Source organism: Ovis aries, chromosome 11, assembly GCF_016772045.2.
Source record: "Ovis aries strain OAR_USU_Benz2616 breed Rambouillet chromosome 11, ARS-UI_Ramb_v3.0, whole genome shotgun sequence".
NCBI classification, from domain to species: Eukaryota; Metazoa; Chordata; class Mammalia; order Artiodactyla; family Bovidae; genus Ovis; species Ovis aries.
In genome coordinates, this window is record NC_056064.1 from 43,662,349 (window position 1) to 43,684,468 (window position 22,120).

The 22,120-nt window shown below is 57.5% G+C and overlaps 1 protein-coding gene across 15 annotated transcripts in view; it reads right to left on the bottom strand.

Moving 5' to 3' along the window:
- The window catches only part of HDAC5 (histone deacetylase 5), a 36,956-nt gene that overhangs the window by 7,719 nt on the left and 7,117 nt on the right, over window positions 1–22,120 (bottom strand). For 2 of the 15 annotated variants that reach the window (XM_042256048.2, XM_042256058.2), the window contains 11 exons: window positions 16,209–16,280; window positions 15,716–15,864; window positions 4,293–4,552; window positions 4,067–4,211; window positions 3,838–3,952; window positions 3,421–3,551; window positions 3,145–3,291; window positions 2,942–3,054; window positions 2,512–2,643; window positions 2,067–2,289; window positions 620–831 (listed from right to left, as the gene is read on the bottom strand). In XM_042256048.2, coding sequence (XP_042111982.1) covers window positions 620–831; window positions 2,067–2,289; window positions 2,512–2,643; window positions 2,942–3,054; window positions 3,145–3,291; window positions 3,421–3,551; window positions 3,838–3,952; window positions 4,067–4,211; window positions 4,293–4,552; window positions 15,716–15,864; window positions 16,209–16,280 — 1,699 coding nt within the window. Of the gene's footprint in view, window positions 1–619; window positions 832–2,066; window positions 2,290–2,511; window positions 2,644–2,941; window positions 3,055–3,144; window positions 3,292–3,420; window positions 3,552–3,837; window positions 3,953–4,066; window positions 4,553–15,715; window positions 15,865–16,208; window positions 16,284–22,120 lie in introns of all 15 variants that reach the window. The other 13 variants (XM_042256045.2, XM_042256046.2, XM_042256055.2 and 10 more) reach the window with 8 other exon arrangements.

Genomic DNA, 22,120 nt, shown 5'->3' on the forward strand with positions numbered 1-22,120 from the left:
GAGGGGGGCGCAGCCATGCAGCCCGAGGCCCCGGAGAGCCTATTCCTGCCCTCCTCCTTCCCCAGGGGTCGCCCAGCCCATACAGGGCTTTGATGTGGACAGAAAAAGGCAAGGTGGGGACTTCCCTGGTGCTCCAGTGGTTAAGAAGCCACCTGTCAATATAGGGGACCATAGGTTCGATCCCTGGTCCTAGAACTAAAATCCCACGTTTCAGAGGCAAACTAAGTCCTCACACCATAACCACGGAGCCCGCACTCTAGAGTCCATGCCCCACAACAAGAGAAACCACCGCAGTGATAAGCCTGTGCACTGCAACTAGAGAAAGCCTGCAGCTAAAAATAAATAATAAAATAATGAGCTTTAAAAATAAATAAATATTCCCCCCTCAAAAAATACAATCCATTCTCAAAAAAAAAGGGCAAGGTGACTCCTCTGATGCAGCAGGGAGTGGCCGAGGAGGTCAGATGCGCCTTCCTCTCTGCCAGCCTAGCACCCTCTGTGTCTTGCCCCTAGCAGAGCCCCAGATGTCAGCTTCTCCCAGCTCACCTTGTCCAGCCAGCCCAGCACCCTCGTGTCCTGCCCCCAGCACAGCCCCGGATGTTGGATTCTCCTGGCTCACCTTGCCCAGCTGCAGCTGCTGCTGCTTCTGCTTCTCCAGGAATTGCTGGTGCTGCTGCTGCATGACCAGCTGCTGCAGGGCCTGGGGGCTCTGGGGCAGCGGCGAGGACTGGGTGCGGCTCAGGGGCCGGTGCCGCGGGAGCTTGCCCACTGTCCGCATGCTGGTGGCCACGCGCTCACCCGTCACCAGCGGGGACTGCCCGTGGAGCGGCACTGTGAGGTGGGGGAAGGGGAGCAAGCATTACTGTTAGGATACCAGGCTCCCCTCTCCCACCCCAGACTCTCCTCCTTCTGGAACAGCACTCTACCAGCTGGGGCGGGGCAGGTGGTGGAACCTGGGAGGGGCCTGGAGCACCTCTGCCCCCAGACCTGAGTCCTATTCTTCCTCCTCCCTACAACTAAACAGTCTTGCTGCTCAGAGCCACCACCTCCAGCAAGCCTTCCTAGATTCACTGTTCCCTCCCTTTAATTCATTTAGTCAAACTTTTATGGTAGGCCCAGGAACATTTTTACCAATGTATCAGAGTTCCTGGGCTTCTCTGGTGGCTCAGATGGTAAAGAATCTGCCTGCAATACAGGGACCCAGGTTTGATCCCTAGGTTAGGAGAAGGGAATGGCAACCCACTCCAGTATTCTTGTAGGGAGAATCCCATGGACAGAGGAGCTGGCAGGCTACAGTCCATGGGGCTGCAGAGCTGGAAACGACTGAGTGACTAACACACACACACTACATACTCCCTTTAATTCACTTGCAGATACACAGTTTTGGGCCCTCCTTGTGCATGAACAATGACTAGTTCTCCCCAGCTGTAGGACCTCCCTGATCATGGACATAGATCCCACCCGGCTGAGAAGCCTAGGGGCCAAGATCATGAGACTTTTAAGCAGAACCTCTTCTGATGCTGCCAGGTCCTTACGGGCTGTCTGTCTAAAGCTATGCTGTCCAATCCCATAGCTGCCAGTCACATATGACCACTGCCCTGTCTAAACTAAGATGTGCTCTAAGTATGAAATACCTACCAGGTTTAAAAGACAGTATGAAAAACAAAATAAAATATTTCACTGCTAATTCTTTACACTCATTATATGTTCCAATAATAGCATCCTAGATACAGTGAGTTAGGTATAAGTCATCAATTTCAGCAATTTTTTTTTTGCACTTTTTAATGGGGCTACTAGAACAAACACTTTAAAGTACATGTGCCGCTTGTATTGTATTTCTACTGGATGGCACTGCCCTGGAATAGGAGCTCCATTAGGACGGTAGAGGTACAGTGCCTGGCTGGCATCTGTAGAATGCGGAAAAAATCCATGATGCCGTTGAGGGGAGCTGTGACACGCCTGGTGAGTATCCCTGGCTACTTCTCCCTGACAAGTGGTCCCTCCAGCTGAGCCGTCAGGATGGGGTCCGGCCACGCCCCCTCCTCACACAGCTGCCTGCCACTCACCAGCAATGAGGGTGCTCTGCTGCCGGGCTTGTTCCAGCAGCAGCACGTGCTGCAGCAATGAGGCATGCCCGTGGGGGCTCGAGTCGCCCTCCAGTGCCACGCCCAGCAGGCAGCCAGGGATGGAGGATGTGCTCATGAACTTGCCGGTCAGTGCACCGCCCTGCCGCAGGGACTGGAGGGCCTGCCTCTCGGCCTCCTGCTGCGTCGACAGCTTCGGGGAGGCCTGGGATGGGACGGGAAATGGCGATGAGAGAAGGGTTTATACTGCCCCCCAAGGTCTGCCAATGTTGAACCAGTATCCCTTACCTACCCTCTGCCTACCCCCACCCCCAGCTTTGGAGAGGACCTTCTGATCTCCCTCAGGATGTTGGGAGGATAAACGCGCCAGCTGGGGGCATCCAGGACCAAAGACCTCAACACCAGAGGGGATGTGCCCCGTACTCACGGTGAGGTGCGAGTTGGTGACTGTGACCGTGGCCTGCAGCCCTAGGGAGATGTTGGGCAGAGAGGGAGACGTGTAGAGGCTGAACTGGTTGGGGGAGGTGTCCGGAGGGAGGGCCCGGTGCTGGGGGAGCATCTGAGGAGCAGTTGGGAGAGACAGGTATGAGAGCAGGCAAAGGACAGCCACCTGGGGCCAGGGCCAAGGCGGAGGGCTCCGAATGGCACCCTAATTCCCACACCAAGCCCCACCTGGGGGAACTGAGAGGTCAGAGCCATGCAGAGGCCCATAGGATACATCCCACTTCAGGGCAACAGGTCCCTCCAGTCTGTCCATTCGGGGCAGAAAGGCCCCTGCTGGGCACTCTCAGCCAGACAGAACGCACGGGACAGGAAGCAACTCTGGCCCACCCGCCCAGTCCCTGGTGGGCCTGTACCTCGGTGGGGATGTTGGGAACCGAGCCTGTAAAGCCATTCTCCGCGATGGTGCTGTGGGAGCTGTTGGGAGAGCTGGGGCCAGAGCCTGGCGCGCTATTACACACGGCGGACACTACGGGAGAGGCGGCTGTCACCTGGGCCTGCTCGGAGCAGCCCCCCCACTCCCCGGCCCTCAGAACAGGGACAAGAGATGAGCCCTTACCCCCAGGTCCGGCACCTGTGATCTCAACAGCTCTCTTCTTAAAGGTGCTAATGACAGTCCCATCCTTGCGACGCAAGAGAGGACTGCTTCTCCGCTCGGCCACCTTCTGCTTTAGCCTCGAACGTACTTTTAAGTTGGGTTCGGAGGCTGGGGAGAAGGCAACCGGGGCTCAGACACATCCACACGAGCGGACACACCTGCAGCCTGGCCCTTCCACATTCCCACCTCTGCCTAACCCTGCCCCCTCCATAACCTGGGCGGCCAGGCTATACTCACCTGTTTTGCGGAGGGGGAAGTCATCGCGGCTGTCATAGGGCCCAAGCAAAGGCAGTTTGTAGGAGGGAGGCGTCCCAGGGGGGCCGCTCTGGGGAGGGGAACTCTGGTCCAAAGAAGCATGGTGGGTTCCCCTGCGGGGGGGAGGGAAGGAATGGAGAGATGTCTAGGGGATCACCCAGCCAGCTGGACCCGCAACCGAGCAATCTACATTTATGAAACATCCACTGCCTATGGTGATACAAAATGGATCTTCGGGAGGGCATCGAGGAGAGAAACCAGGAGTCAGGGGGAGTCCCATCTCCTAGGAGAGATTGCAGGGCCCCTACATGACTTCAGCCCAGAAGCCCCATGTCTGCCTGCAGCCAGGCAGCCCTTGAGCTGGGCACCTCTGCAACCCATGCCTGCCAAGGGTCGTACCAGCATTTAGGATGCTGTGGGAGGGAATGGTTGAGGCCGCCTGGTGTGGGCTCCTTTGACTTCGACAGGAGGAATTCCTGGAGCCGTAGCTTCACCTCAGTGCTGGCGATGGCACCTGTGGGACCGGGCACGGCTGACCCAGGAGCTGGGGGCCAGGACCCCATGGCTGGGGGAGGGGCAGGAATCCCAGCTGCGACCCCCGCCCGACCCAGAGGCACCCCAGCCTCACTCTCTTTGCTCTTCTCCTTGTTTCGAAGGATGAGCAGCTGCTGCTCGAGCCGCTGCTTCTCCAGCTCCTCCTGCCGCTGCTGCTCCCGCTGCCGCTGCTGCTCCAGCTCCTGCTGCCTCTTGGCTGCCAGCATCTCCTGCTGCTGCTGCAGGGGCAGTGGGGAGGCAAGGTGAGCCGAGTCCAGGGCGGGGCTCGGAGGACTGGGTGCCCTGGCCCCCACGCTCACCTTGAGGTGCTTCTGCAGCTGGACTTCATGCTGCCGGGTCAGGTGGTCATGCTGTTTCTGGAACTCAGCGAACAGAAGCTGCTTCTGCAATTGCTGTTGCTGCTTGAGCGCCAGGAGCTCCTGCTGCAGTTGCTGCTCCCGCAGTGCGGGGTCCACAGGGCCTGCCAGAGCCCCCCGCAGCTCCACGGGGCTGGGGCTGCCTCCTCCCCCGCCCCCCATGGAGCTGGGCATGGCTCCTGGCAGCACCGGTTTCACCTCTACTGCGGAGAGAAGAACCAGGAAGGGGTTAGCAGGCCATCCGCACTGGGCCCTGGTCACCATGCCTGGGGCCCAGAAAGCTACCAGGCAGGATTACTAGACCCCAAGAGAATGGGGGACAGGAGTGGGGGGAGTCAAATCCCTCTGCTCCATGAATACAGCCTTCTGCCTTCACTAAATGAGACTGAAGCCATGAACTTCATTACAAAAATGTGCATAACTAAAGCGGGGTACCTGGAAGATCATGAGTATTTAACAAAGACGACCACTGGACATTTTATGTGAATTATTTGGCGTGTGCGTGTGCTAAGTCACTTCAGTCGTGTCCAACTCTTTGTGACCCCATGGACTGTAGAGACTGCCAGGCTCCTCTGCTCATGGGATTCTCCAGGCAAGAATACTAGAGTGGGTTTTCATGTCCTCCTTCAGGGGATCTTCCTGAATTACTTTCGTGATAAGGAAACTGAGATTTTAGAGAGGTTTAAGTAACATGATCAAAGACAGACAGCCCAGGTGATCAATAAACCAAGATGTGAATCCAAATCCTATGCTTTTAACCACCATCCTTCCTGCGCTTCCTCCCCCACCTCTCAACACCACAGTGTCCCTGCCAAGAAGCCTATAGCACACAAGAAACCAAGGCATTGACATTGGTTCTAGAACTGATGGGGCTGGCAGCCAGGGGCCTAAGCAAGCCTAGGAAAGGTCTGTGGACACACCCATGGACAATGGACAGTCTATCCATTCTCCTGTTCCCTGCCTCACACTCAGCTAGGGCAGATGGGGTGGGAGGGTGAGGCTATGGGAACAGGGTGGGGTGGGAGCAGGAGGCTGCAAGGGAAGGGGGTGCAGGGCGGCACCAAACCAAGGACTGGAGGGGGCTGGGAGTCAGACTCGCTTCCTTTGCTGGATTATCTCCTTTCAACAGTTTTATTGTAATTACCCTGAAAATGCCGCTATATATAGAGTGAGCCAAACAGCAGCTGTGCCTGGGGGGAGGGGGAAGGAGAGAGAGAGAATGGGAGGGCAGGCGCAGGGAGGAGGTGGGAGGAGGAGACAGGAAAGGAAAGGGAATCAGACAGGAAGAAGGGTAATGGCAGGGGGGTGGCTGGAGCCTAGGCAGAGATCTCAGAACTCGAGTCCCAGGAAGAACCCACTGGGAAGAGAAAAGGAGTGGAGGGATCTGCTGGGCCCCCAGACCTTGGGTCCAAGCCCCCACGTGGACAATGGGCCAAGGGGCCCCAGGGAATGGCAACAGATCCCAATGGACTTATGGGAAAAGATGGGTCTCGACCTCTTGATCCCTGTACACTGTCCTCTGGCCGCTCAATGTCATCACTCCCCACCACTGCCCTGTGGTTGCCAGGGCAACTGGGCAAACACCACGCCAGCAGGGAGCTCCAAGCCCAGCCCACACCCCACAAAGCCTCCTGACGCCTGCAGGAAAGGGAAGGCAGGCTACCCATTGCCTGGGAAGGAGGAAGTGAGAGAGGCAGAGCCAAACCGTCTTGTTCTTTTCCATTTCTTTCTCCAAAGACAGCCCTCACTTTCCCCACTCCGGTCCAGGGAGGTCACGGGGAGCTGGGAAGACTTTCCGGTGGCAAGGAGGCCCACGCCAACCCAGGCCTGCAGACAGAAAGACCCTACCATTCTGACGGCAGCCAGAGTCCCCTGCCCTCGGAAACAGGCCCAGGCCTCTACCACCATCCCTTATCAAGAGTGGAGAGGGGGATGAAGGGCTGAGCTAACAAGAAAGGCTCCCACACCCTCTGCAGTCTATGAGTCTGGCTCTCTCCAGGGAGCCTGAATGGATGTCATCAAGGCAGGGGCAAGGCCCGCTGAAGGCCAAGGTCATGCTATCCTCATGGCTGAACGTGGCCCCCGGGCCCACTGGAGGTGGGAGAGGGAAGGTAGCCTGAACACAGGATCTCCCTCGCTCCCCAGCAGCCCTTCTTCCCCCAGCACAGCCGGGCACATTCCTCTGTGGTTTGCCCGCCAGCCACACTGACGACTCTGCGGCCACAAGGCCAGAGCCACATCTGCAGGAGTGGCCAGATGTGGCCAGGAGGGTGGGGTTAAACACACACACACACACACTCACTCACTCACTTTCCCTCCCAACCCATGTCCTGCTCCAGCACCAGGAGGAAAGACCCTGGGAAACTACAGAGGCCCTTTCTGGAGGTGGACGGCCCTGTCCGGTGTGCAAAAGCAGGGTGGCGACAAGGAGCCAGCAGCCAGCCTCGGGTGTCCCCAGCCCTGGAAATACCCAGCAGGGCCCCAGGCTGGCTGGAGAGTTATCTCTTCCTCGGCAAGGCTGGCTTGGCCTGTGGCGCTCTGATCGCTCGGCCAAGAGGTGGACAGGCTTCAACCTGCTGCTCCCGGCAGCTCCAGGGCTGCGGGAGCCGGATGCCAGCCCGCCCGTCCAGGGAAGGGCAAGGGTCCAAGAGCTCCTGGCTCCCAGCAGATAACCCTGCTTGGGCTGGAACTGCCGCCAGCAATGCTGGCTTCCCCTGTCGGAGCCCTGCAAAGAAGCCATGGGCTCAGCCGTGGGGACTCTCCCACCAGGGTCCCTGTGCGGCCGCCGCCGCCACAGCAGCAGTGGAGACGCTGGGTCCTCCGCTGCCGTCGTAGCCGCACCCCCATTGGTATGCAGGTGGTGGGGCAGCCAGCGGGCTCCACTGCAGTCTTGTTCCCACACAAGCAGGAAGCACAGGCGACTGGGGAATATTAATCTGCAGGCCCTGAGGGGCCCAAACAGGACGCTGCACCCCCTGGGTCTGCCAGGTAGTAACCCAGCTCCATCCAAGATGGACGGTGCCAAGACTGGACAGCTGGGGTCGGGGAAAGGGATGGCAGTGGGGTGGGGTAGGGGGACACAGAGCCCTCCAGATGTAGTTTTCTGGGCACAAAACCTAGAGCCTGCCACCCCTCGTCCAGATGTAGTTTTCTGGGCACAAAACCTAGAGCCTGCCACCCCTCGAGGGTCTGCGCCCTCGGCCAGTGTGGCATGAGCAGAGCAGGTGGCAGTGGCGCCCATGAGAACCGAGCACCTGGAGGGGAAATGGGTGTGTCACGATAGGCAGCTCTCGACCACCTCCCGGTGGACGGAGGAGGCGGGCGGACTTCTGGAGAGGGAAGAAAGGAGATGCAAGGACTGCTGGACCCTGAGAGGGCAGGCTGGGGACCCTGGCTAGCCAAGGCCAGGGAAGGGATCACGTGGGAGGGCACAGCCCCCTATGCCATGCCTCTGCCTGACAGAGTTGCAGGAAGTCGAAAGGAAGCCAGCAGCTGGCGCAGGGACCTCCTGCAAAGGGAGACAGAAGGGACCAGGTCTGCCCTGCTCCGTACCCCACCCCTTCCGGGAGCTCTGACCTTGCCTCCCGGGAGCCGCGGCCGTAGGAACAAGCAGTAACAGCATCCTGTCCCCCAGCTTTCAGCAAGACTAACCAACACTGTCTCCCTGGAGAAGTCCCAGCCCAGGCAGCTAGGTGGGCAGCCGTCAGAGTGTGGCCCCACACACACCAGGCTCTGGCTCAGAGGGAACCACTCTGCCCTGCTCATGGGGACAACGAAGCAGCACCAGTGACACTTTAGTGGACACTTCCTTCCCATCTCGCTGGACTTCCGGTCTCTCCACGAACCCCATCACCCCATCAGCCCAGTGGGGGCTCCCACATCAGATTCTTTGGGCGGTACAACCAGGGATAGCCTGGCTCCTGGCACGCCAGAAGGGGGGGGCAGCGGGGGGGGGGAGATGACGCAGGTGCTGACAGGGTAACCTCTGGGATGACTGCCAGCACAGGCTTAGACTGGGCCCAGGCAAGGGGACACTGCCCCCAGGCAGACAAGGGATTCTAGGACACAAGGAGCAGGTTTCAGCAGCATCTTCGGGAAAAGGGTTCAAAATAAAAAACAGATGGAGCTGCCCAAGGGCAAGGTCAAGGCTGCCTCCTGCTCTGAACAGACCACAAGCTATGCCCCAGCTCCCAGCCTTCTCTTGGAGAAGTCACCAACTCCAGCGTGCCTGTGACCCAAACTCTAGCAGCAGGGAAACGGTACCTTGAGTTCCCCCTGGAGAAAAGTCCTGGGGCACAGCCCAGTGTGTGGACCCACCCAGCAGACCTAAGCAGCATAACACTTGACTCTAAAGAGACCCTGCTCCTGGAAGCCCTCAGCCACAGAAGGCTGGGGAAGGAGGGGAGCCAGGGCCCAAAGAATATTAAGGAAGTGTGCATTAAGCAGTTTGGAATGTCTACACACCCCCAACAATAAGAGGGAAGGGACTTCCCTGATGGTCTGGTGGTTAAGACTCGGTCCCTCCGACGCAGGGGGGATGGGTTCTATCCCTGGTCGGGGGACCTAAAATACCACAGGCTGTGTGTCGTGGCCATATAAATAAATTAAATCTCCAAAAGAGAGGGGAGAGGGAGAAAAGGAATTCTGTTTCAGCCGGCTCCTAACACGGACGAGGAGACCAAGCCTCTGAGGCAGCTCTGCAGGAGATCCCTCCAAGGAAGTAGCAGGGCCTCAAACCCAGGTGTCCTGATTCCCGGCTCAAGCGGGTTCACGAACCCCAATGCCGGGCATCCCAGGCCCTGGAGAACTGACCCCTCTGGAGAGTTAATGGGCTGGCAGCCCGCCCTGGAGGGCAGTGCCTTCCACCAGCACCCAGGCCCCCAGGAGCTCCCTCAGCAGGCCGGGGAGTCAGCAACTTCCTTAAACGTCCAGTGACCTCGTTCTGTCCCTCTGGAGAATGGGGAAAGGCTCTCATCCCTTTCCTGGCCTGGAGGGATTTTGGAAGAAGGCAGGGAACAGCATTTCATACTCCTCCCCGTGACGCCGATGACCCCTCCCCACCGAGGACGGTTTCCCATGATCTATTTCTGTGCTCTTACGTGACTAGCAAGGCCAATTTAGGTTCGACAGGTTCTACCACAATGCAGACAGTATTTCCACATGTGCGAGCTGGGGATGACTCTCACCTAGCAATTTTCCCAACTCCTCCTGCAATGCAAGCCAACACACATCACGTAATGGTGAAGAGCGAGGGCTCTGGGGTAAGAGACGCCAGGGTTCAATCCAGGCTCTTTCTGGGGCAAGACACTGAGCCCCCTCCCTGCGCTCTAGGCGGGCATCTGTGAAATGGGAGGAAGCACCCACCTCCCAGAGCTGCCGGGGCTCCAGAGAGATAAGACATGCAGTGGAGCTTGGCACAGAGCCTGGGAAAATCTCAGGAGGTACTGGTGGAGTCTATTAATGGCTCCTGACATTTTTTGTGTGTCCTGGACCACTTCGGCAGAGCCTATGGACCACTTCTCAGAATGTTTCTAAAGTGCATGAAATAAAATACTCAGGATTCCATGGGGACAAGTTCATAGACGGCCTGAATTCTAAGGAAGTCAGGCTCAGACCTCTGCCAGGATGAAGCCTTAGCTCTCTCATGTCAGACTGTCCCAAGGTCACTCTGTGGTCCTGTCACAATCAAATACCTTCCGGTGGGCCCCGCACAACACAAGCTGGAGTGGCTGGAAACTGGATCCCAGAGCTGGAGGAGGCACCCCTTGGGAGGAGCCTTCTCCCAATGACAGCATGTCTCTCCCGCCTCCCTTGCCTTGCTACCTCCAAGAAGGATCACACTGTCCTCTGAGGCTCAACCCCCAGGAGTGGGGTCCCTCCGTCCCTTCAAAGCATTTCTTAACTCAGATGAACACAAGTTTTGGTCTGTGCTCTTGGAGAGCCAGCTTCCAGTGGTGGGAAAGCCTATAAAGGCATCTAACTTTGCTGTGCCTGCTGCAGACAACACTCCTCTCCCGAGTACCATTCTACATCCTCCTGAGGCCAGGACTCAGGGGACCCTAAGCCCCTTCTAGTCAGAAGCAACATGAAACCTAGAGGGGTGGGATGTGGTAGGAGGTGGGAGGGAGGTTCAAAACGGAGGGAATGGCTGACTCATGTTGACGTATTGAAGAAAACGACACAACACTGTAAAGCAATTATCCTCCAATTAAAAATAAGTAAATTTTTTAAAAAGCAACATGAAACTTATTTCAAAGACTCTTAGAATGTCACTGAAGGAAGGGCCAGCAGGATCCGCGACTCAACTCCCCCAGCTGACAGAGGAGTAAAGCAAAGCCAGAGATGGAAGAAATTCATCCAAGGTCACCCGGAAAGGAGGAGGCAAGGCTTAATCCTGGGTCTTCTGGTTCTCTCTTGTTGCTGTTGTTTAGTCGCTGAGTCGTGTCTGACTCTTTTGTGACCACACAGACTATAGCCGCCAGGCTCCTCTGTCCCTGCGACTTCCCAGTAGAGAATACTAGAGTGAGTTGCCATTTCCTTCTCCAGGGGATCTTCCTGACAAAGGGATCAAATTCACTTCTCCTGCACTGGCAGGCGGATTCTGAGCCATCAGAGAAGTCCGGCTCTCTCTTGCCTTCCACCAAAAACCAAGATAAATCTAGAAAGTTGTTCCTAAATTTAATGAGAGATGGAGCAGAGAGCTAGACTCTGTATGAGGGCCCAGGGATCTAGACGGGGCACCTGGCTGGCCCCCAGAACACCAGAGCCAGGAGTGCATGGGAAAAGGGGATCAAGTGAAAAGAATCCCAGAAGCCTTGGGGTAGACTGTGCCTCTCAAGGGCAGCAAAGTCTTAAGCATAAGGGATGCAGAGCCCTGCATGTTGTTATTGTTCAGTCGCTCAGTTGTGGCTGACTCTTTGCAACCCCATGGACTGCAGCATGTTAGGCTTTCTTGTCCTTCACTATCCCCCAGAGTTTGCTTGAACTCATGTCCACTGAGTCCATGATGCCATCCAATCATCTCATCCTCTGTCACCCTCTTCTCCTCCTGCCCTCCATCTTTCCCAGCATCAGGGACTTTTCCAATGAGTCGGCTCTTTGCATCAGGTGGCCAAAGTATTGGAGCTTCAGCATCAGTCCTTCCAATGAATATTCAGGGTTGATTTCCTTTAGGACTGACTAGAGCCCTGGTAGAAGGCACAAATTATCTCTCACTAGTGAAGACGGAAGGAGTCTTCCGTCTTTGGGGCTGCTCTCTGGAAGAGAAGTAGATTCACTTCTCTCAGCCCAGCCATTTTCAGGAACCACTCGGGCACTATGCTAGAGGCAATTAAAAGGCACACTAAAGACATTCAGAGTCTGCAGCTGTTGCTGGGACTGCTTGCTCCACACCTGGGATGGACAGCAGGGGCCCCAGGGCAGGAGCTCTGTCTCTCCTCCGCAAGTACAGCCCTGAGCCCTGTGCCCTGTGTCCCTGGCCACTTGTCATAACCCCCAAACCCCGCTAGCCTTTAGACACCTGCTCCCCAGGGTCTCAAGATGCCCTCTGTCTCAAGATTGCCAGGCTGCTAGGGGCAGGATTTGACTCTGACTGGGGCAAAGGCCTCCATCCCTCTGTTGTAAGCCCTTCTCCCAAGAGTCCCAAAGCTCACTGAGGCCTTCTAGGGAGACAGGCAACACCCACTGGCAGGCTGCTAGGCCCCAAAACCCCTGTCCATGGGACTCATCCACAAAGCCCTTACACCAAGCGTGGTCTGAGCCTACCTACTCACATCGGAATCATCTAAGATGTGTTAAAAATGCTGGTTCCTGGGCCACCCTGTGGAATCTGAAACTTAGGGTTGGGGGGAGCAGTACGGTTTGGAAATTTGCATCTTAATATGTCCACTTGGTAATTCTGTGGCAACTGGAAGTTTGAGAAGTACTTTCTCACAGGGTCCCCCGGCTGGCGACACTCTCTGCTGCCAACCTGACAGCTGTTACAGCTGTGTGCGTGGACACAGTTAATTTGATTTCCTGTCTGGCAGCTGTGCAGCAGGGAAGGGACAGCTGAGGGTCTCAAAAACAAGAGGAGAGGATGAGGTAGGAGGGGATGGGGGCAGGGGAGACTGTCTGAACGGGACGACAGGGTGTTCAACTTTGTTCTTGAGCCCGCTTCTCTCCCTTGGGTCGAAATCCTTACACGGAGGAAAACAGCTGATCCAGTGGCCCCGAAGTTTTAGAGAAGAGAGTCTCCTCTCAGAAACCTCAGGAGTCCCCAAGGCCAGACTGGTCGAGGAGCACAAACTTTGGGAGCACAAAGACAGGCACACCACATCCGGTGGTTCAGGCTGTGACTGTACAATGGCCCCCAACTGAATGGCCAAGTGGGGGGCTGAGATCTAGCGCATGCTCCAAGCATGCTAAGCCATCCACTCTGGTATGAGTATACAGCCACCTGGAAGAAAGGCTGCCTTTTAAAAATCTGCACAGGGAAGCTCTTGTGTAGGTTAGCGGTGGCCCTACACAAAAACCCAAGTCCAAAGCCCAAAGTCATTTACTCTGTGACCTTCGGCAAGTTCCATAACCTCTCAGATCTTTCTCAACTGTAAAACATAACTATTAACACCTTTCCAAAGGAAACAGGTAAGGAAAGCACTGATACCCATCATTTAGTACATTATAATATTAATTTCCTTCCCACCTAGTTTCGCCCTTTCGATCTTCCCACACCCCAACACCTACACACCAACCTACATAGCCAAACTTGGAACGGTATGAAGAATGTGAACAAGAATGTCCAGGGGAGAGGACTATCCAGGGGGTGGTCCAACAGCTAAGCATCCGAGCTCCCAATGCAGGGGGTCTGGGTTCCATCCCTGGTTAGGGAAAAAGACCCTACATGCTACAACTTAGAGTTCAGATGCCCTAAGACCTGGTACAGTCAAATAGATAAATAAATTTAAAAACAAAAAAAGAATATCCAGGGGAAACCCCAATACCAAACACAAACCCCACGGCACTTCCCAACATCCACAGCATCCCTTCCCGGCATGAGCGGAATTCACACCCTCCCTCACTAGGGAAAGAGAACTCCTCCTCCATGCCTGCTTTTAACATCCTGCACATTCCCCAAGCAGCAGCTCTGCCCAATCCAGGCCAGAGGGAAATCCAAGGCCCAACAGAATGGAGGCAGGGGAACCCCCAGCACTGTGTCCCAGAGTTCAATCTCCTGGGTTTCCTGAGCTGAGACCAAGCCTGGATGAGAAGGGTGCCCATTGTGGGCTGCGGGGGAGCCAGGCAGAGACGCCATCCATCAAGAAGCCCTGAGGGCACTAGCAGAAGCTGTGGTTTGTCCCCCTCCTTCAACAAGAATAGTGGAGAGCCCCCGGCATCCTTCGTGGGCTCGCCCGCCAGGACTCTGGCTCACCCACTGGGGCAACGTACCATATCTGTCTATTCACCCAGAGGGCCAAGCCTGAGAATAGAGCCCGAGGATCCTGCTGTCAACCAACCCCGGATGCCAGCCCCCTCAAGCAACATTCATTCATCCATGTGCCAGGCACCGTGCTAAGAGTGCACAAGACCATCCAGAGAGCCAAGGATACCCCTCAAACAGGGTTCCAAAGACTTGCTGCTGGCGTGGGCAAAGAGCTCAGGGCAGACACCCACCCTGGAAAGCTCCCTTTCCTCAAACCCTAGGGCTGGGGAGGCCTGGCGACGCACACTGCCCACGAAGTACTCCTGGACACCTGCTTTTTTAGCCACAGGCTTTTGCATCCTGTCTGGAGACGAACAAGAGATGGAGAGAGGGGGTGGGGCAGGGAGGGGGGTGGGGCGGGAGAAGGGGATAGTAGGGGGGAACACCAGGCTGCCTGGCCCTCATGGCTGTGTTTATCCGGGGTGGATTTTTTTTTTAACCCAAAGGTTAAAGCGTTTCTATTTGAAACATCTATTTACATTCCAGAGTCCAAAAAAAAAAACAAGGCAGCCGAGATCCAGGCCTATATCTGTCCCCAGCCGCGTCACAGACACAGCATCAGAGCTGCACAGGGGGAACATTCTTAGCCCTCTCCCCGAGCCGCTGAGGTGACTCACGCCTCCCTCCTGCCAGCATGGACCACGCCACCGCTCAGAAGGCTAGGCAGTGTGCGTGTGTCGGTTTTGGTGGAGGAGGGGGTGCCCAGAGGGATCTAGAGAGCCAGACTGGCTGCAGGGGCCAGCGGGATGTAGAGATGGGGAGCCTTTAGGAAAGGGATGGGGGCAGCAGAAATCCAGCCTGCAAGGATTCTGGGGTCCAACTTGAAAGAAGAAGAGAAGACATGCTAAGAAGGAAACTTCAGGCCAACAGCCAACTGCTTCTGGAAGGCACAGAACAGTGGGGACAGGGCAGGATGGGTGAACTGATATGGCATTTGCCAAATGGGGTAGAGCTGCTCCCCCAAGCAGAGATGCTCTGCACAGTCAGCCTTTTGCTCTCCAAGAGACCACCTTGACTCCCAGGGGCTTCAAGGCAGAAGTCAGCAGATAGGTTCTTTAGCTAGAGCTGTGGGCTCGACTGGAGCAGGGCTAGACTGGCCCCCTGTGTTTACACCCCTCCCAGGGGACTATGCACAGACTGCACCGCTGGCCCTAGGGTTCTAGTCCCATCCCAGAGGCCTGCACAGCGGGCATCCTCAGGGCTGGTCCCCAGGGTTATGCCACGACCTTAGGAGACCGCATGGGCATCCCTGCCCAGGCAGATGGCTGGCCTTGTTTGAAGGGTTTTCCAATCTTCCCCAAACCTTCATCCTCTGACACATCCCAGTTCAGCTGCAACCCTATCCCTGGACAGCTTAGAGCCAAATCACGGGTGCCTGTGCAGGCACATGGCTCCCACCTTCCAATCCAAAGCCTGGGACCCACACCCACCTACCCAGAGGCAAAGACTCCCCGTACACACACACACACACAGACACCCACACCCAAGTGCCAAGCCACTGCCAGGAGGGGCCAAGCAGGCATGGGTCCAGCAGGCCCCTCCCTAGAGGAAGCATCTGGTGGTGCCGGCCTGGTGGGGAGGCTGTGCCAGGAAGGCCTGATGCTGCCAACAGGTTCCTGGGAGGGAGAGAGGGAGTGGCTCAGCCCTGGGGGATCCCACCCCCAGCCAAGAGTCCCTGCTGAGAAGGGGGCAGGGTTAGGGAGTCCTCAAGCCCTGTGAGCCTGAGTAACATTCCTTCATCCTCATGTGTTGACAATAAACCAAGGCCTGTGGGAAGGAGCGATATGGGGGGTGGGGGTAGTCAAGGGCGCCAAGGCCCCCAACATCCCAGTTGCCAGCCTCTGCCTAACTCGACCAGAACTGGACAAGCCTCCTCCCCAGATATCAACTCCCAGGACACTCTCACCTGTGGACGGGCAGAAATCACTGCAATGGACCCTCTTGACCCCAAGAACGCACCAGAGGAGCTGGCGGGGTGGCGGGGGGGAAGCCTTTATTCTTATGGACACTCCAGCTCTAGTTTCTTCTCTTGTCCAAACCTGGGAAGCGGACAGCCTGGAGGCAGGTCACTGACCCACTTTCTCCCCTCTTGACCCACGGTGCCAACTAGGCCAGGACCGTCTAGTAATCCACAGCCCCCAGCAGTGGATGCCGACCCTGCCAGCGGCCAAAGAGATGCTGCGCAGTGCAGCTGGAGGGCGTGGTGGGAGAGCAGGTCTGCGAGAGCAGGGAAGCCCACCTGAGAGAGCACACCTCCCCTGACTGCACATATTCTCAACAAAGACCTCCAGAAAGATTTAGGCAGGACCCCACCTGGGTGAGACCTGGAGCCAGACGCTCAGCTGCAGAGACGAAGATGCCCAATGTCAGAGGGCAGGCGGGGACACGGAGGCACTTACCTGTCACGGGGATGCCGTGCAGAGGGGTCCGGGGCAGGATTTCCAAGGCTGGTTCCCGGCCTGGCATCCCATCTGCTGAGAAACAGGATTCCGTCTCATAGATGGTCTGCAGCATCTCCACCAGCCCCTGAGCCTTGGGCACTAGCAGCATGCCCGGGAGGGGCCGCCCGAGGCGGGGAGTCAGCCACAGGGAAGGTGGTCGGGCGGGGCTGCTCGGGGGCTCCCTCAGGCCACGGCTGCTGGGACCAGTGCGATGGGGAGGTGCTTCATCCGGCCTGGGCACTCCTGGCGGCAAGAGGAGCCAGGAGCCCCAGAGCTACGGGCCCAGCACCCCTCTAGAGGGGCAGCCGACCACCAGTCTCTCCAGAGCTCCCAGGAGCAGGGTCTGGCTGAGCACTCAGGGGACAGGAAGGGGAGCTGGGCAGGCAGGCAGGCTCTCTGTGTTCCCTCCCAGCCCTGGGTGACAGCTCTGGGCCCGGCTCCCTGCTCCTCCTGGCTCCCTGCTCCTCCTTCCCGAATGAGCCGCCGGCAGCTGGCAGGAGACTGAAATAGCAGTTGGGGGAGGGCCCTGTCTATAAATAGGTGGAGCATGCTCAGGGAGCCGCCGGCCGGCTGCCAGGAGCCCGGGCCTGGCGGAGGCCCCATGGGGGGGGGGGGCGGAGGGGGAGGCGCGTTCCACCCCAGGAGGAAGCGCCAGGGAGGGGGATGGGAACCGGGAAGAGCCTGCATTCAGGGCCAAGGCCACAGAGCCGGGTGGCCAGAGGCTGCGCTGGGGCAGCGCTCGGGCTGGAATAGCCACACATCTGGGAGCAGCTCTGGGATTGCTTTTGGCAGGCAAGGGGCTAAAGCCCCAAAAGCCTGACTCTGTCCTCTACGTTCCTCGCACCATCCGGAGCAGATAAAGCAACTGAAAAGGTCAGGGATAGGTGGGCAGACAGGGCCACCAGGCCAAACTGTGCATCTTACCGGGAGTCCTAACAGCCAATGGGAGCTGATTTACCTTCTGCCCTCTTTCAGACCTGGGAGGTGCCTCCCCGCCCCCTCAACCAGCAGGGAGATCCCTGAGCAGCAGCTAAACGGTGGCTCCCTCCTACCTATTGGGGTGTCACTTCCAGAGGCTGCTCAGCTTCCTTCCAGGGGGCAGAGAGACCCTTCCTTCCGGGACAGGCCTCACCCCACCCACAGAAGGGAATCTGAGAGCACCTGCCTGTGCTCAGGTCACAGGTAGCTCTTCCTGTGGTGAGTGCAATGCTAAGTAGCACATAGGTCACCTCATTTATTCTGCACGATGACCTCGGGAGAGTGGTGCAGACGGGGAAACAGAGGCACAGAGAGATGAAGTCACTCAGGTCATACAGCCGCTTGAATGGTAGGGCTGGGACATCTGAAGTTCATGTCTGAGCTCTAACCACCACAGCCCCTGCTCCCTGCATGGAGGGCACATGAAACTGCCCCAGGGTTTCCAGTAACAGGTACAATGACCACCCCCCCCCCCAGCCGGGACCAAGGTAGGAGGAGACCTGGGGTTGCAGCCCCTGTAAGAAGAGTTGAGGGGCTGCCAGCATCCAGCCATCCCCATCAGCCTCAGGCCTGGCAGAGCAGGCCCGCTCCTGAGGCCCTGCTGGGACCTGAGACTGGTGTGCCATGAGGACCAGTGATACCCCCACCTACGCTTCCCACTGCTGGCCCATCCCTTCTCCTGAGGTTGTGCCTCCCACTGATACAGAGATCCCACTTGGCCCCCTGACCTCACTGAAGCCTTTTAATAGCCCGGTTATTCCTGGGTCTGTGTCCCCCTCCCCCTTCCTGATGTCACAGCTGCTATTTTGGAGCCCCCTCCTGGCCCCTCCTTGCCCCCAACTCTAGGCATGGAGCCAGGGACACCTGTCCTCTCCCTGGACTGGATGACCTCACCCTCCCGTCGGGAGCCCAGGAGGAGCTGGCCAACCAAGGACACGAGAGATGTGGCTCCTGCCAGCTGGGGACAGCAAAGGGGCCTCCTGCCCTCAGGTGGAGAGATCACATGGATGGGGAAGGGGCAGAGGTAGGCTGTCCCAGGTGCTAGACTGGCGGGTAAGATGGGTATGAGGGAAGCTGGAGGTTAACAGGAGCTAAAGAAAGTTCTGAGCCTCAGCTTCTTAGTCAGGACAGACTCCAGAAAACGTGATGGAGCAGTGTTCCCCACAGGGGTCTGGAGTTGGTGGACACTTCAGAGTAGGTCTGGGGACTCCGTTCAGCACAATGCACCCCAAACTCATCCTGGCCAACCAGGCTCTCCAGAGAGCAAAGGGAGGGAAAATCAAGGTCTCCTCAGTAGGGTGACAGGCAGCAGTCTCCAGGGAGCCCAGAAAGCTGGGGGCAGCAGCCCGTCCCAACCAAGACTCCACCCACCCACGCTGAAAGCAACCAGAAGGGCTGGCTAGCCCTGTCCTGGCTCTCTCTCTGCCTGCCCCAGGCACAGGAGAGTATGGTAGGGGAACCCTGTTCTGGAAGAGAGGAAATCATCAGTTACAATGACTCAAAAGGCAGGGCCCCCAGAACGTGGAGCAGTCAGAACCCTAAGGAAACACAGCTCCCTGTTTAGAGAAGCTGGGAGCCCCCGGGAGGCTGGGAACCCAGAGGTGGCCAGAGCCAGGGGTTCAGGGCAGTTCCCAGCACTGCTACGCCTTTCAGCAACAGCTTGAAGTGGGAAGTAAAGTGTCAGACACAGCCAGACGATCCTCAGCATAGTTCCCAGAATCCTTCAGGGCAGTAAGAGAGGAGGCCTGGGATGGGGACAAGTTTCGTTTTTTTTATTCTGAGGTTCTAGTGATGCAACATCTTCCTAACGTCTAACCTCAATCCTTCCTGCTTTACAGCTCCTCTCCTCGGGGTTCACGTCTCTTCTCCATGCCCCCTCCCCAGCTCTCTCATGCATGTGTCACCCCACCAATCTTACAGAGCACCCACCAAGAATGGGTCACAGCAGCCTCATGAAAAGCAGGCACCATCCCCTCCAGAGCCACCTTGATCTCGTTTGCTCCCTCCCTCTCTCAGAGGCTGGGCTCAGGCCTCCAAACCCTTTAAATGGGGAGAAGGAGAACCTAAAGTGGTTCCTTGAGCTCACAAAGGCTCCCATCTTCTGGTCCCAAAAGGCCAGGGTGGGGCCCTGACTGTAAGGAAGAAAGTGAAATCTGCTTTGTACAGAGTATAAAAGCCGAGGGCTGGTGCGGGGCGGGGCGGGGGGGGGGGGTACCCCGGATGGAGTGCAGGGTGCAAGCTGCCATGGGGCCCTGGAGGCAGGCCTGCCTGCCCTCCAGTTCTCTCCTGCCCTCGGAGTCAGTCATGCTGGAGCTTGTCAGCATGGCCCAGGAGCCGCCATGTGCCAGGTCCCATGCTGGGTGCTGGCTAAACCCTCTCATTTGAGACCCAGCCCAGGGAAAATGTGAACACCTACTGTGGCATCTTCCACATCCCCTCGGGGTTGACCCTGCCTCCTCCAACTATTCCATGCTAAGCCTTCAATCCTTTCGGAATGGTGGGACAGGGGAGAATGGCACCGATCTCAATCCACAGTGAGTTCAGAGGCATGCCAGGGGGCATCAAAGTGGAGAAGGGACACCAGAGTCCACTACCCAGACCCCTGCCCCATGACGCATCTGACCCACTTTCTCCTCCTTCCCCAGGGGCACAGAGGCAGAGGCTGAGCCTGAGGCTGGGAGGCAGGACGCCGAGGTTCCTGGCTCCACCCCACGCCTATGCCCCAGTTTCTCTGGTCACCCAGAAGGGAGGGGGCAGCCGGGAAAGGGAAGGAGAGAAAGTGTGCAGCAAGCTGGGAGGTGCTGGGCAGGCAGGTGTTGTCATGAAGCTTGTCTCCCTCCCATGCTGGGGCTAAGAAACCCGGCCGCCTCCTCCTGGGGCCCTCTAGCCATCTACATCGGCTCAAGAGGTAGGCCTTCCCCGTGCCCACGCCTCTTGGCTGCAGCACGGAGGACAGGGCAGTGAGGGGCCAGAGTGGGCCCAGGCCCCAGGAGAGCTCCTCCAGGCTGGCGAGGGGCATATCCTGCCAGTCCTTCACAGCCACTGATGGGAGCGGGAATGAAAATGAAGCCTCAATCCTCAAGCCTCCCGGTGCCTAAAGAGGAGCCAGATACCAGGCAGCAGCCTCCTCAGGGAAGCGGGCAGCCCCATCAACAGCCTCTGCTTGTCCTCCCAGGACTGCAAAAGAGGCAAATCAGGTCAGATGCTGGCATCTGGCCCAGCCCAGAGGGAAGTGGATCAGTTCCCACTCCCCAGGGAGGACTGGGGAGCCCAGAAGTAAATCTCTCGAGATCTCCACCTGCCACCCCTCACCCGGAAGACGTTTTTTCACTAACTTGTCCGCTGTGAGGGCAGGGATGGATCATCTCCTACTTTTCTTTTCCAAATAGGAAAGCTCCTGCCCTGAGACAAAAGGAGGGAAACTGCCCCTCACCCAGGCCTGCCCTTCTGAGTCCTGAGGGAGAGAGGGCTGAGTCTTCAGGGACTTGGGAAAGGGTGGAGGGGGTGCTCAGAGACCCGGGGGACTAACCACTCTCCTCATCCCCACCTTTAGCCCCAGGCCTGCAGCCTCATGCTCTTCCTAAGCTCCCTGCGAGGGACACCAGCTTCAATTCGTGGTTTCATTGGACTTCCGTGGAGTTCAGGAAAGCAGTTTCCAGGCTTTTGCCAGGCGCCCAGCACCCGCAACCTCAGCCCAGATACCACCCTGCACTCTGGGAATGGCAGATGCCGGGCCCCTTGATGGGGGAGGCTGTGCAGAAGTTGGCCCACTCCTCCGGTCAGAGCAGCTGGAACTCCACATTGGGGAGAGGAGGCCTGGAGCCCCGGAAAAACTAGGTAGGAAGGGCCTTGGGACACTCTGAACAATGATCCCAGTCTGAGCCTGGCAACAGTCCTAAAAGCAGCTTTCCAATCTCTGGCCCCCTGTCCTTCTTCCTCCTTGCTGAACACAAGAGGACGGCATCTCCCCCTGCTGGGGGGAGCGAGAAAGCCAGCCAGGAGTCGTGGCCAATTCGATGGGCCCCTCCTGGCCGGGCTCAGGGTTGATGGACACCTCCAGCCCCTGCCAGCTCTGGGACAAAGGGCTACAAGGAGGATTCAGCCCACCTGCATCTAGAAAGACAACCCACTGACCTGATCCAGCTGAGGTTGATCATCTTAGCCTTTCACTGTAAGGCACTAAAATCCCAAAGCTGGAAAATGTCCTTTCAGAGCCACCAACAGATGCCTCTGGCCAGTTCCCATTCCCCCGGCCAAGGGTTAGACCCCAAGCCTGGTGTGCCTAGATATGGTTCCCAAACAGGTCAGTGTTGTAGCTCAGAGGAAAGAAGCAGCTGGCACTCTTGTTAGGCACAACCAACCCTGCGAGGGGCAGCATCCAGCTGAGATGGCCAAGGGACTGTTGAGAACCCACCAGGCCTCTCCTTCCCCTTCTCCAGCCCAGCCTCATAGGAGGAAGCAGGAAGTCAGGGTAGCCCACCCTCCAGCACCAGACTCACACAGACCTCTCTACATCTAACACCTGACACAGCCCCTGCAGGGGAAACGAAGGCAGGCATTGGCAGGAGGTTCGGAGGGGGGACCACAATCCCAGCAGGAGGGGGCCCATCAACAAAGCTGACTTGCTGAATCTCAGGAGCCCAGCCTTCTCCAGCAGGCATTCTACTGTCTTATGCCCGGACAATGTCACGATGGAAAGGGTAACAGGAGGGGGCACAGCCTTAACCAAAACAAAAGTCACAAAGCCAACCAATCCCACCAGCTTCTGGCTTCCCTGAATCTGTTGGAAGCCCTGAGACTGTGGTCAGGGCCACACGTCACCAGCACGCGGTCCTCACGACAGGAAGCCACCAGATGGAACACAGTGATGATGACGGGGAATGAGATGGGCC